Source organism: Rhinolophus hipposideros (assembly GCF_964194185.1).
Source record: "Rhinolophus hipposideros genome assembly, chromosome: 14".
In the NCBI taxonomy this organism is placed as follows: domain Eukaryota; kingdom Metazoa; phylum Chordata; class Mammalia; order Chiroptera; family Rhinolophidae; genus Rhinolophus; species Rhinolophus hipposideros.
The window spans coordinates 56,785,877-56,798,138 of NC_138060.1; the positions used below are offsets into that span (position 1 = coordinate 56,785,877).

At 47.4% G+C, this 12,262-nt stretch overlaps 1 protein-coding gene across 1 annotated transcript; it reads right to left on the bottom strand.

The window, feature by feature from the left end:
• Positions 1-6,386: 6,386 nt before the first annotated feature.
• CCK (cholecystokinin) lies at positions 6,387-11,934 on the bottom strand. The gene is made up of 3 exons (XM_081072462.1): positions 11,786-11,934; positions 10,548-10,763; positions 6,387-6,764 (listed from the first exon to the last, which is right to left on the bottom strand). The coding sequence occupies exons 2-3, from the start codon at positions 10,759-10,761 to the stop codon at positions 6,631-6,633; spliced, it is 348 nt and encodes a 115-aa protein (XP_080928588.1). The 5' UTR covers positions 10,762-10,763; positions 11,786-11,934; the 3' UTR covers positions 6,387-6,630.
• Positions 11,935-12,262: the final 328 nt, after the last annotated feature.

Consider the following 12,262-nt stretch of genomic DNA (forward strand, 5'->3'; position numbering starts at 1 on the left):
GCAGGTTGGCAAAAAGAAATGGGCCTGAGTCCTGCAGATTTCATCGTGAGCACAGCCGTTTCTCTATAGAGACCAGCTGGTACCCAGAGGAGCGATTTTCTAAATGCTGTCCACTTGATGGCGCTGACGTCTTCAATTTCTCCAGTTAGGTAAGTTACTAAGTAAGAGGAATTTCACCAACAGCTGGATTCTAATTGCTGCAATGGTGATTAGATGTCACTTAGAAACTGAACCCCAGGTAGCTGCTGGCTGGCCTGTCCCTTAATTCAGCCAGGTTCACTGCTCTGCTCTGTTCTAGCCTCCGCACATCACCTGTCATAGGTCTGGGTGGCTTGTCCAGGAAGCCTTCACTTAACATCTTCCATAGGTTCTTGGAAACTGCGACTTTAAGAAAAATAATGTATAGTAAAACTAATTTTACCATAGGCTAATTGATATAAACAAGAGGTAAGTTCCTACAGCATACTGCTGGTCACAGAAACATCACCAAACTTCTAAATAACTCCCCAAAACACTTCTAATATAAAACATTGGAATCCATACATTAAGAAAGATGAATAAAAGCAAGTAAGAGCATTATTTTCCAACTGGCTTGTTCCAGTTTAGCGTCACAGGTAGTCAGAGCCTCTCCTGGCAGCTCAGAGCACAGGGAAGAAACCCACCCTGGGCAGGACGCCCTTCCACCGCAGGGTCACTCACACATCCCCACACCCATTCAGACTGGGACAATGCAGACACACCAGCTCACCACCTAAAGTGCACATCTTTGGGATGTGGGAGGAAACGGAGTACCCAGAGAAAATCCACACCTCGGGAGAAGATGCAAACTCCACAGGCAGTGGACCCACTGGGAATTGATTTTTTCCATCAGTATCATAACAAATGGCATTGAGCAAAACGACATTGTTTGAGGACCTGCGGTACTACGTATGGTTTTCTAAACCTCCCACTTGGCTGGGTCTCTACCTGCCACATCAACGCAGGTGCACTTCTGTGTATGTTGCTGAGCCAGGGAAGGGCCCATCCACAGAGATTGGTGCAAGAGAGCAGTTGAATCTTTTCCAGAATGGAACTTAGAGAAAGACCAAACATACTGAAGTTATTCTGGCTGCAGGCCAGAAGTGTTTGGCCACATAAGGCCTGAATGGTTGCTGATTCTTCCTGCTTCTGTTTGTCCAGATCAGCGTGTGAGCCATGGGAAGGAAAAGGTAGAAGAGATGCTAGTCCTGATTAGATGTAACATTCCACTTGTCAGTAATTCTGGCTCTCTCTTGAGATTTTCCAAACCAGAAGCCTCTTGGGAGTCACGTTAAAGGTTTCAAAATTAAGATAATAAAATAAGCCATCCATTCTTAAAGAATAGCCTGGTGCCATGAATGACTGGGTTTTTAAATCTTCGCACATCTTATTATCTTATTTCATCAAGATCCTTGAGTTCCAGCAGAAACTGCCAGGCCTGGCAGGCTGAGAGAAGGCAGGAACAGGCCCTGAAGGCTGTGGGTGGTGCGTTTTGTAAACTTAACACAGCTAGAAACTGGAAGTGGGAGAGCACAGACGCTCCAGCAAATGCCCTTTAGTTCTGGCTCTAGGAGTGAAAAAGGCAACTCCTAGTGGCCAGAGAGCATAAACATCCCCTGCTTTTTCTTCCTTCCTTCCTTCCTTCTTTCCTTCCTTCCTTCCTTCCTTCCTTCCTTCCTTCCTTCCTTTCTTTTTTCTCTCATGGCAAACCCACAGCTGCAGGGGTGGCAGTCAGTAATGAGACTGACAGGAGCCAAACTCTGAGGAATGAATCTTGTTCTTTGATTATAGGAGCTGTGATCCCAAGAGGGTGGGGTCCATCCCCATTGTTGTTTTTCTTTTTGTTTTCCTGCCACTTGGACCTGAACACGGGTTTAAACATGGATGTGTGTGGCAAAACAAGGCAACGAGACTTCCAAGTTTTTGAGTGGAGGACGACAAAGGGGAGCCCCAAGGACCTCGGAAGTACTGGGGAGATTACAGAGACAGAGGAGCTTAGGGAAGTGACTCCACACAGTTGTTTATGAACTTCAAGGGTCACCCCAACTGTGTATGTCTGGGTCAGGTCCTCATTAGCAGACCAAAGACTGTGAGAACTGAAGTAAAGCACAGACCACCACCCAGTTCCCACACCTCAAATGGAACCAGGAAACTGAACTGTCAGCCCACAGAAGGTGGGTTGGAACTTGCAGACTGAACCTAACCAGGTTGATCACCTGCTAAAAGAAAAATATCAACTTTTTAAATAAGATTTAAAAAGCCCCAGCGTCTCATAATGTAACATTCAAATTGTCCTGGATACAATCCACAATTACTGAGCATACAAAGAATCATAAAAATTTTAATTTTCCTTGGAAAGACAATCATCAAATACTAGTGATGAGATTTCACAGATGTTGGAATTGTCAAAGACTTTAAACAGTTATTATAAAAGTGCTCAAAGGAGAAATTGCAAAAATCCTTGAAACAAATGTTAAAATGGAAAATCTTAACAAATAGATAGAAGATATAAATGAAAATTTTAGAACAGAGAAACACAAAAACCATACTAAGACAATCACTAGATGGACTCATTATCAGAATGGAAATGGCAGAGAAAGAGTCAGTGAACTAGAAGATGTGGATAGAAATTATCCACTGTAAACCACACAGAGAAAAAAATGAAAAAGCCTCTGGGACATGGGGAACAACAACAAAAGGTCTAACATTTGTGTCATCAGAATCACAGAAGGAGGGAAGAAAGAGTGTAATGATGAAAAAAAGATTTGAACAAATAATGATTGAAAATTTCCCAAGTTTGATGAAAGATATAAACTTAGAGATTCGAGAAGCTGAACAGATACCAAAGAGGATGAACTCAAAGAATCCACAGCCACATACATTCTAATCAAACTACCAAAAGCAAAAGACAGTATATCTTGAAAGCAGTCAGAGAAAAATCACTCATTATCTATAGGGGAACAATGATTTGAATGACTACAGATTTCTCATGAGAAACCATGGAAGCCATGGGCAATGGTACAGTATTTTTAAAGTACAAAAAAAAAAAAAAAGTCAACCTAGAATTCTAAGTCCAGTGAAAATATCCTTTAGGAATGAAAATATCCTTCATAGGCCAATGATGTTTCTGGAAACTTGGGAGCAGAATAAAGGATTTCCACAATCAGGAGAGGCAGTCCAGCCACCTGGCAGGGGCCTCTGGTGATTTGATGATAACTGCTTATTAGGAAACTTCCAATGGCATCCAGGCCCTACAGAGTGCTGCTGAGAGCCAGTGAGAACAAAATGGCAGCTATGTTGCCCAGACTCACCCAGAAGGTATCAAGACTGTAGACACTGGGCCTGAACGTGGGGGTGGGCACAGCAGCTAGAATACTGTTATTTCCATCACCAGAGGTGGTATACTCAGGGAGCTTCATGGCCTTAGTGAAAAGGAGTCATGGAGGGCAAAATGATGGATGCTATGTGTGGCCACATAGGTAACCAGCCTCAGTGATTCTCAGAATCATCCAGAGAGAATAAGGGGAGGGTTTCCTTGGTAAAGGTGGGTAAAGAACTAGTTTTGCAGCTTTTCTTATGACTCCGTCTCTCTGTAGACTGGCATTGCCTGGAGAACATGAGCTACAGTTGTAAGGATGATCTACTAATAGTACAGGAAATTTAGAGAAAAGGAAGAAAAAGTACCTGTGATCCTCTGATCCTAACATGACTATCTTCATTTTCACATAATCCCATTCAAAAGTAAACAAACTTAGTGTAATCACAGTACGTGTTCACTTTACATGGATTGTAGCCATTTTCCATGTTCTTACACTATACTTATACTCATTAAATAACTGCTTAACAGTCTAACAATGGGATGTCCATTCATCTCTTTAACAATCCCCTTCTTGTGGAACACTCAGATTGTTTTCATTTCTTCGATATTCTGAGTAAATGCAACAAAGACCATCAATACTCTTCTTTTCCCATCTTTCCCTTCTATTCTTTCTGGATTTTAATTGCAAAGAAATACAGCTAAACATGTATGTGGGGGGTTGGATGAGGTATAAAGTATACTGTCACCCTCCACGGATGTCAGCCATTTGTGTGTGTGTGGTCTGTTTTCCGATTTCTCACCCTTATGCCTGTCACTGAGCCTGCCTTACCGCTCTGGTTTTAAAAGGAAATGTTCCAACGAAATTCCTTCTAAAAACAATCTATAACCTGAGTAGCAGAGATCCAGAGATATTTTTCCCTTACTAATTGATTAATTAATTAACAAATATTTCCTGAGTATCTACTATGTGCCAAACACTGTGGTGGGTATTGGGAACATAGCAATAACCAAAGCAGACAAAAATCTCTGCCTGAACAGAGCTGACATCCTCATGGGTGAGACAGAACCTGTAAATCAATAGATAAATAATGCAATGCCAAGTGATGATAAGCCTGAGAAGAAAAGTAAAGCCAGGAAAAGAATAGAGAACAATGGAGGAGCTTTTTAAGAGAAGGTGGTCGGGACAGTCTCTGAGCTGGTAATGTTGGAGCTAAATGAGCTGAGAGGTCCAGACACGCTTTTTGGAGGAAGAGAGAGCCAGGCAGAAGGGACAGCAGGTGCAAAGGCCCTGAGGGAGGAGTGACTTCAGCATTTTCAAGGACTAACAAGGAAGGTGGTGAGGCTAGATTGTAATGAGTATTGAGCGGGTGGTGGTAAGAGACGAGGTCAGCAAGGTGGGAGTTACGACGAGGCTGTCTGCAGGGAGGTCCATCCAGTGAGAGCGTTCGGTATGGTGGGGAACCTGGAGCAGGCATTCCCTCATCTGGGTCCCCTTGATCCTGGGTCTCTGGATCAACTCAGAGCAGGAGGCAGATTCCAACAGAACGGTTTCATAAATTATTTCAGAACCCAGAGACCAGGAGAAATTAGCCAGGTAACAATTTTTTCTCTTTTGGCTTATCTTCTGATTTATTTCTCTTTAGGACTAGCAATAATTTGAAGATACTGGCGAAAAAATCATCAGGGTCCCTAAAAATCTAGCTAAGGGGACAAGATTCTTTCCTTTGGCTCTTCAAAACTGAGACAAGAAAAAAGGATGGTGGTTTTGTGTTGTCGTTTGTTAAAAAGAATGGACATGGAATATCTTTCTCCCATCCTCCCTTTCCTTTTACCTGTGATGGGCTGAACCTGAGAAAAAATATGCCATTTGGGTTCCTAAGTTGGGGTGCATTGTGTAAAGATTTCCCTACGTTACAGGACAGACGTGTCATGGTCAGATTTGGGTAAAGCTAATCTTGAGGAAGTGAATGTGTCTGCTCTCTGGCTGCTGGCCGTGTTGAGATGAGGAGTTACAGGTCAGGGCAGGCCAGGCCTCTTAAGCAAGAGGTCCAGAGGTATCAGCAAATACAGGGACCACCAGACAAGTTCTTTGTGTTTCAGCCTGGCAAGGAGTTGATTCCAGAGAGGGCTGCAGGTTCCATCACTCATTTACTGTGTGGTCTTGGGCAAGTTCATTACCTATAAAATGGGAGGGGGGGTAGGTTAAGAATGTGTGTTGGGCTAGAATGATAGCTGTTGCCCCTTTCAACTTGCAAACTCCAGTGGATCAACAAAAAAGGAACCTGTAGAGCAGCCTTAATTAGCAAAGCTGAGAGTGCAAACAGCCAGAACAGCTGCAGGAGGACATAGCCTAGGGTGGAGGTCCTGCACCCTAGGTGGAGGGAGGAAAGGGGAATCACAGCTTGCCAATTATGTGTGAGTTCACACACACACACACACACACACACACACACACACACACGGCCTTAAGTGGAGCCTGAGGACCAGCTGGCTCTTCTATGAGACTTGCTCCGCTTAGCTGATTGCTGAGGATGGGCTGAGGCAGAGCTAGGTTACATGTCCTGGTTCCTGGGCCCCTGTGTCAGCAAGGGGCATAGAGATAAGAGCTGGTCATGGCAGTGACAAGGGGACGGCCTGAATTCAGTGGTGGTGCTGAAAGTGTTTGGAGAAGAGGTCTTTGGCTCCCCCCCCACTCCTGCCCAGCAAGCTCCATAAAATTCCCTCAAAGCCACCACAATTTGCCACACAGGCTAATGTGGCTCCATCCCAAGCTGCCTCTCTGGGTTTCACCCAGACAAAGCAAGGCAGGTTCTCTTTTTGCAGTGGCACCCAGCTGGGGCCCAGGGCCCAGGATGGCCAGGGCTGGGCCATGGCGCTGACACAGAAGGCCCTTCTACTGGCCACCTCGCCTACAGCCGGAAGTCAGTTCTACGACCAACCCTCTCATTTCTCAAGCCCTGTCTGGAACCATCTACAACAGAGATTCCTTCTTCGAACTTTCTGAGGACGAACAGAGCCCTTTGCCCTCGAGAGACATGGGACGAGGACACAGAATGAAATCACTTTAATAGCATAGCAACACTTTGGGACCAGGAGTCACGGATGAGGGAAACATTTTGTCTTCCATGTGTGCAATTCTGCTGAGGTTCGTGGCTGCGCTAGAAAAATCTTACAGATTTTTCACATTGAGAACTTAATAAATAGACACTTAAAATGTCAGACTTCAGAGACAACGAATTATGAATGTGATTGTTTTGTTATTCGGCCTCCTCTGAGTCAGGAGGGTTGCGACCTTAGGAGGGGTATTCGTAGTCGTCCAAGCTGCGCCGGCCAAAGTCCATCCAGCCCATGTAATCCCGGTCGCTTATCCTATGGCTGGGGTCCAGGCTGTGCAGGTTCTTAACCATGGACAGTCGGCCAGAGGGAGCTGCAAGGGGCAGGGAGGAAGGAAACAAGGCCGTTATATCTGGAGCACCACCAGTTCCAATTTGCAAAGGAGAACAATGGGAAAAGCCAGACAATGTGGACCGTGTACCTCCTCAAAGGTGTCAATGAGCTTTCAGGAGAGTGAGATTGCTGGACCTACAAGAGGAGAAGGACCCACATCTGTGTAGCTGGAGAGAGGGCAACATTTGCTAGTCATGGGTGTGGGTTCTTTGACTCCCCCCTTCACAGCTGGGACCTGCCTGGGTTTTTCCTCCTTCTAGGGGCGTTTCTTCTTATGTAGCTGGCCTGCCGAAGACGCCAACCAAGGATTTCTCTAGTATTTACCCATTTCTAAACTTTACCCCTTATTACCCCTGAGCATACCTGACTCTGCTTAAGATAATGCAATGATAATATGTTGATGTTGAAATGGTTCAGAAAATGCAATCACATCTTATTGTTAGATACATACTGTTTAAAAATTATGAGTTTGAACTCTACCTTCTTTTTTAAAAATGATATTGAGAAAAAGCATACTATGAGATCCATCCAAAGGAGGGTGGGCAGAGAGATAATAAAGAGGTAATTTAATTCAGCCATTTGGCCACAAATGCAATAACTGAACGTGAAATGGGCCCTTTGGGATGGAGGGAAGTCCTTAGGAACAGGATGAGTCTCGTGTATAATTCACAGTGACCAAGCAGCGACATGAGAAGATGGGGGTTTTGGGAGGCATTCTAGCCCACAGATCAGTCAGTGACCTCCTGGCTAGGAAATCAGTAGAATGCCTTTTCTTGTGCAAACTAAAGGGCAAGAAAGGTCCCTCAGGGACCTCAATGGCTTCAAGAATAGAGGGGTGGAGGAGTGGGTCCTACTGTATTGGGGGCCACTATGTCCCCACTGTTTGTGATGCTTGCCAGCTCTTGACCACAGGCTGCCCAGAGTCAGACTATGGCTTATTTATTGATTAGTGACACTGCAAGAGTCGTTACTCTCTTACATAATCAAATGCAGCTAGCTAAATTAAAAGCCAGAAATAACAATACAGAACGATGTCCCCTCCCCCAAGCCTTCTCAGCCTTGGAACTGAGAGTCAACCCAGCACATTGCAGCCCTTTTGCAGATATACCCAACCTGTGCAGAAGGAAAACAGCCCCTGATCTTTAATTGTGCAACCCCTTTCAGGTGAAATATTAGTCTTCACATTCAGCAAAACTTGCCGACTCCGTGATCTGTACACAGTCGCATAGAAATATGATCCATCCTCCTGCCGCTGATGATGAATTCCCACGCCGAGGGCGAGTGCAACCCGCTGTTCCAGCTAATGGAAGCACAGTGGTAGCTTGGATACAAGTAAGCAGCCTGGGTTGGTCGGTGGGGGCACCGTGTTTAGCCACACAGTTGTGTTTGTTACACACTCAGTTTCCCCATTCCACATGCAGTCCTGGCTCACTCACTTCCCCACACAGAGTAAGGACTTACAACTGATGTGCAAAATTGAATTGAAGAGCTTGGTGCCTTTACACTTCAGCACCCAGAATGGACAGTAGAGCTGGGAAGCTGAATGGCGTCCCGACCCTGGGGGGAGGGCAGGGCTTGGATAGACTGAGCCCTCCAGGTGCAACCCTATAGCAGTGACTCACACTTCTAGAAGCCCAGCTTCCACACTGACAGAATCGAATTCTAGGACTTCCTGTGCAGGGCTGTCGTGAGGATGAAGAGAAACAATATAGGCAGATGTAGCACCAGGGCTTTGCTGGGCACGGGGGCAAGCGTACACTAGCTCTCCCCACCCTCCAGTGGAATTGCTTCTTCTCAGGTCATTGCAAGCTCTACAGACAATTCCTAATAATGACAAAGTCTTGAGCACCCCCCAAAGAGTGCGTTATCTCATTTAGACTCTCTAAGCATAATATATACTGTAACTGAGTAAACATCTGATATGATCCCAAAGTATGTCAGATAGTCAAAGAAACTGTAGAGTATTCATGCATGTGCTTTTTATCCCCAGTTCACATTTGTCACATAGAAGAGTCTGATTGTTTTCTAGCTAGCCCTGACGCTGGCTGTTGGCAGCCTAAACTCCAAGGGACTGTTGCTTCCACCTGGGTTTGTCTGGCACCACAGGTTGGAGGTGAAGGGAAAGGGGCTGAGAAGAGGCATTAGGAAGAACCTTCCAGTTGAGATTTGTGGTATAAAGCCACCGTCAAGTGTCAGCTCTGGGGAAATAGTTTGATGACTGACTTCCTTCCCGGAAGGAATCTTCCCGTGGATCTTTCCTAAAGGTGGGGAAGGGGTTCCAGATTATGGCTCAATGAAAAGCCTAGGATATTTCAGGCTGACCTGGCTGAAATTCATCTCACATCCAAGGACAGATATTTAAATTACTTTCAGACAGACAAGCAGTAGGAACCCCAAAAGTTTTCAGACTTTCTCTGTCATGTGATTAGTATGTCCACCTTTTTCTAATTAATTAGCAAGAAAGTAAACCAGAAGATGGTAGTTGGGACAATTTCCCAAAGAGAAGAAGAAATATAACAAATCAGCTTCTGTTCTTTCCTTCTGATATTCCCTGCTTAAAAAGGTCCTGGTCTCACCTTCACACGAAACCATAGGAGATTCTGGAGAGGCAAGCCTTCCATTTTCTCCCCATCTAATCAAGCCAGGAGTTAAGGTTAAAATCCACGCCCAGGCACACCAGTAGGGTAAGTGAGCTTCATGGGAAAGGGGCCCATCTCCCATCTCTCCCAGCAGTGTTTGCTGTGGTTTTATTGTCCAGCCGTGTTGGTGATGTTTAGCACACTGCCCCCCAGAACAGTGAGTTCACCATCAGTGTTACTGGATAAAGATAGAAAGTCTTCCCCTTCGAAGATAGAAAAAAAACCACCCCAGTCCCAGTCATGACTCCTGAAGACCCTAGAGATGGATGAGCCTCCCTCTGAAACACGCAGAGCTGGAAAGGGCAGAGTGAAATGCTAGCCTCCTCCCCTCTTTACAGATGAGACAGTGAGACCCAAGAAAGAGACAGGGCTGTCTGTAGGCCACTCAAGCTAGTGAGCGGCTGTGTCACCTTATTCCTGGAGAAAGACTACGATGCTGAGTAAACTGGCTTGTTCAGCTCCTGTTGCACTTGGGAACAGCTCGCCAACAGTGAAATCACACACACTCGTCTCTTGTTGGGTAATTATGTTAGGTCACTGCCAAGAACTCAAAACTGCTACTTGTTTCTTTCTTCCTATTATTTACTTTGGTGAAAACCAGCATATTGTCACTTCTTTTTAAACTGCTGTAGTCAGATCTCAATTGTTCTCAACATCGATCACTTCCTGTTAGAGGGTTTCCAAGTGTCAGTATCTGGGTGGCAGATACTGTATTTGCATTTATAGTATTTGCATTTATAGTAGGGGCTATTTAGTGGATCTGTGAAACCTTTTTGAGTCAGGAATGTTTCAGGGGTTATCTTGTAATGTCTTCATAACATGGTGTTGAACTTTAATAGCATCACCGTGCCAAAAATTGGTTTAAAGAAAGCTTTTGAGAAAGGCTTCCCTTACTAGTAAGGGAAACGCGCTCTCAGTTTGCTACAATAGATGTCCAGGAAATGGCACTATCCTGCGCAGTATAACTCGAGAAAAGAAAGCGAAAAACCTTTCAGCTTAAAGTGTCGCCTGTGTTTCCTCCCGAGGGTTTACCCACTTCCATCAGCCAGACGCTAGAGAAGAGGGTCAGGACTGGGAGCCCCGCGCAAGGGCAGAAGTGAGGGACGGGGAGATGGCATCGGTACCTTTCCGGGCATGCTGGATGTATCTGGTCAGCAGCGCGCCCAGGTACGCTCGGGGCTCGCCGTCCATCCTCTGCGCTGCCCTCAGCTGCCTCCGGGGCGCCTCCTCCTCCCGCTGCGCCCCAGGACCCTCGAGGTCCGCGGGAGGCACGGGCTGCGCCAGGGCGCCCGCCGCCAGTACCGCCATCAGCACGCACAGGCACACGCCGCTGTTCATGGCTGCGGAGAGCAAAGGGGAGTGACTGTGAACCAAAAGGTGGGCCATCCGCATGCTCTCGCGTGGGGTCGGGGTAGCGGGCGTACCTAGAAGGGGGCTCAGCGCAAACCTACGGCGCCCCAGACCTGCCAGGCGAGTGCAAGCACCGGGGCTCGCCAAGTGCAGACGGGAGCGCAGTGGGCACAGCGAGCCCCGCGCGTCCGGGAGCACCCCGCTTGTTTTGGGGGCACCACCCCCGGTAGCTGGGGGCGGACAGGGACCCTGCCTTCTACCCTGTTTAGCAAAAGGAATATCTTCTGGTTTTATTTAGTTTAAGGAAATATCTATAGAGCCTCTCTCTTCTGCTAACTGGCAAAGCAAGAGATTAAAAACAGAGTAGAAATCTCCGAAGGGGAAGACTTCGTGGGAGAAATGAGACCCTTCAAGAAAAGTAGCACCTTCCCAGATAGCTAAGCAGCTTTCAATAAGAAAGTAAGTGGTGTAAAAAAAGAGAAGCACAGTTGACATGTGGGAACAATACATCAAAACCACACTTATTTTCTTCAAGCTGTGCACGGGAACTGGCAATAAACCACTACGCAAAGCACAGGCAGGGCTGTAAAAAAAAAATCACAACTATGGTCTGGGTTCTCGGTGGTTGACAAAGCTCCACCGCGTTGTAGATCCGCGAGCAGATAAAATACCTACCCGCAAAGAACGGTTCTGCGATGCTTCCAAAATGAACTTCAATCTTAAAACCTCTTGAGAGTTTATTTGAAAAGCACACGGCCCCTCCGTGGGACATCTAGCAAATACCAGTGTGCACGCCCATCCCAGCAAACACACGTCCCGGCGTCGCAGGCATAAAAGCAAAGCTGCTCAACCCACCCAGCGCTCCCCGGGGTTTCTGACTTCAGGACCTGTCTCTCCAGTCGTCGGAAAGGAGACACAGAAACACAGAAAAAGAAAGTGGAAGGGGCACAACACCGAAGGCAGCTTTCTTCAAGGACGCGTGGATTCCCCGCGAGACAGCGAGGGAGCTTACCTTCGGAGAAGGACGCCGCTGGCTTCGCAGTCCTGCCGGAGCCGCGGAGCAGACGAGCCAAGTTCAGGGCGGCGGGCAGGAGGCGGCCTCTTAAATAGCCCCGCCCGGCGCCGCCGGCCACTCAGCCACCCGCCCAGCGCTGACGCAGACCCGCAGCCCCACGTGCTCGGAGGGGGCCGCTGGGCGACGCCCGATCCAAGTGCTGGGGGGCAGGGGCCGCGGCTCAGAGCGGCTGGGACGGCCCCTCCCAGGCGGGTGTCCGCGGTTCAGCCCCCTCCCTGTCCCCGCTGCGGCCCCCCCCAGCTCTGTCCTGCTCCCTCTCCCTGGCCCATTGCAGCGCGGAGCTCTCCGGGGTGGGAAACCTAGGAATCTCCGGGGTGGAGTGGCTGCCCGCGCCGTTGGTTCGCTTTGGGCACCCAAGGGGCCGGCAAGGAAGCTCGGGGGTGCTCGTCAGGGCTGGGGGTCTGCAGAGTGTGA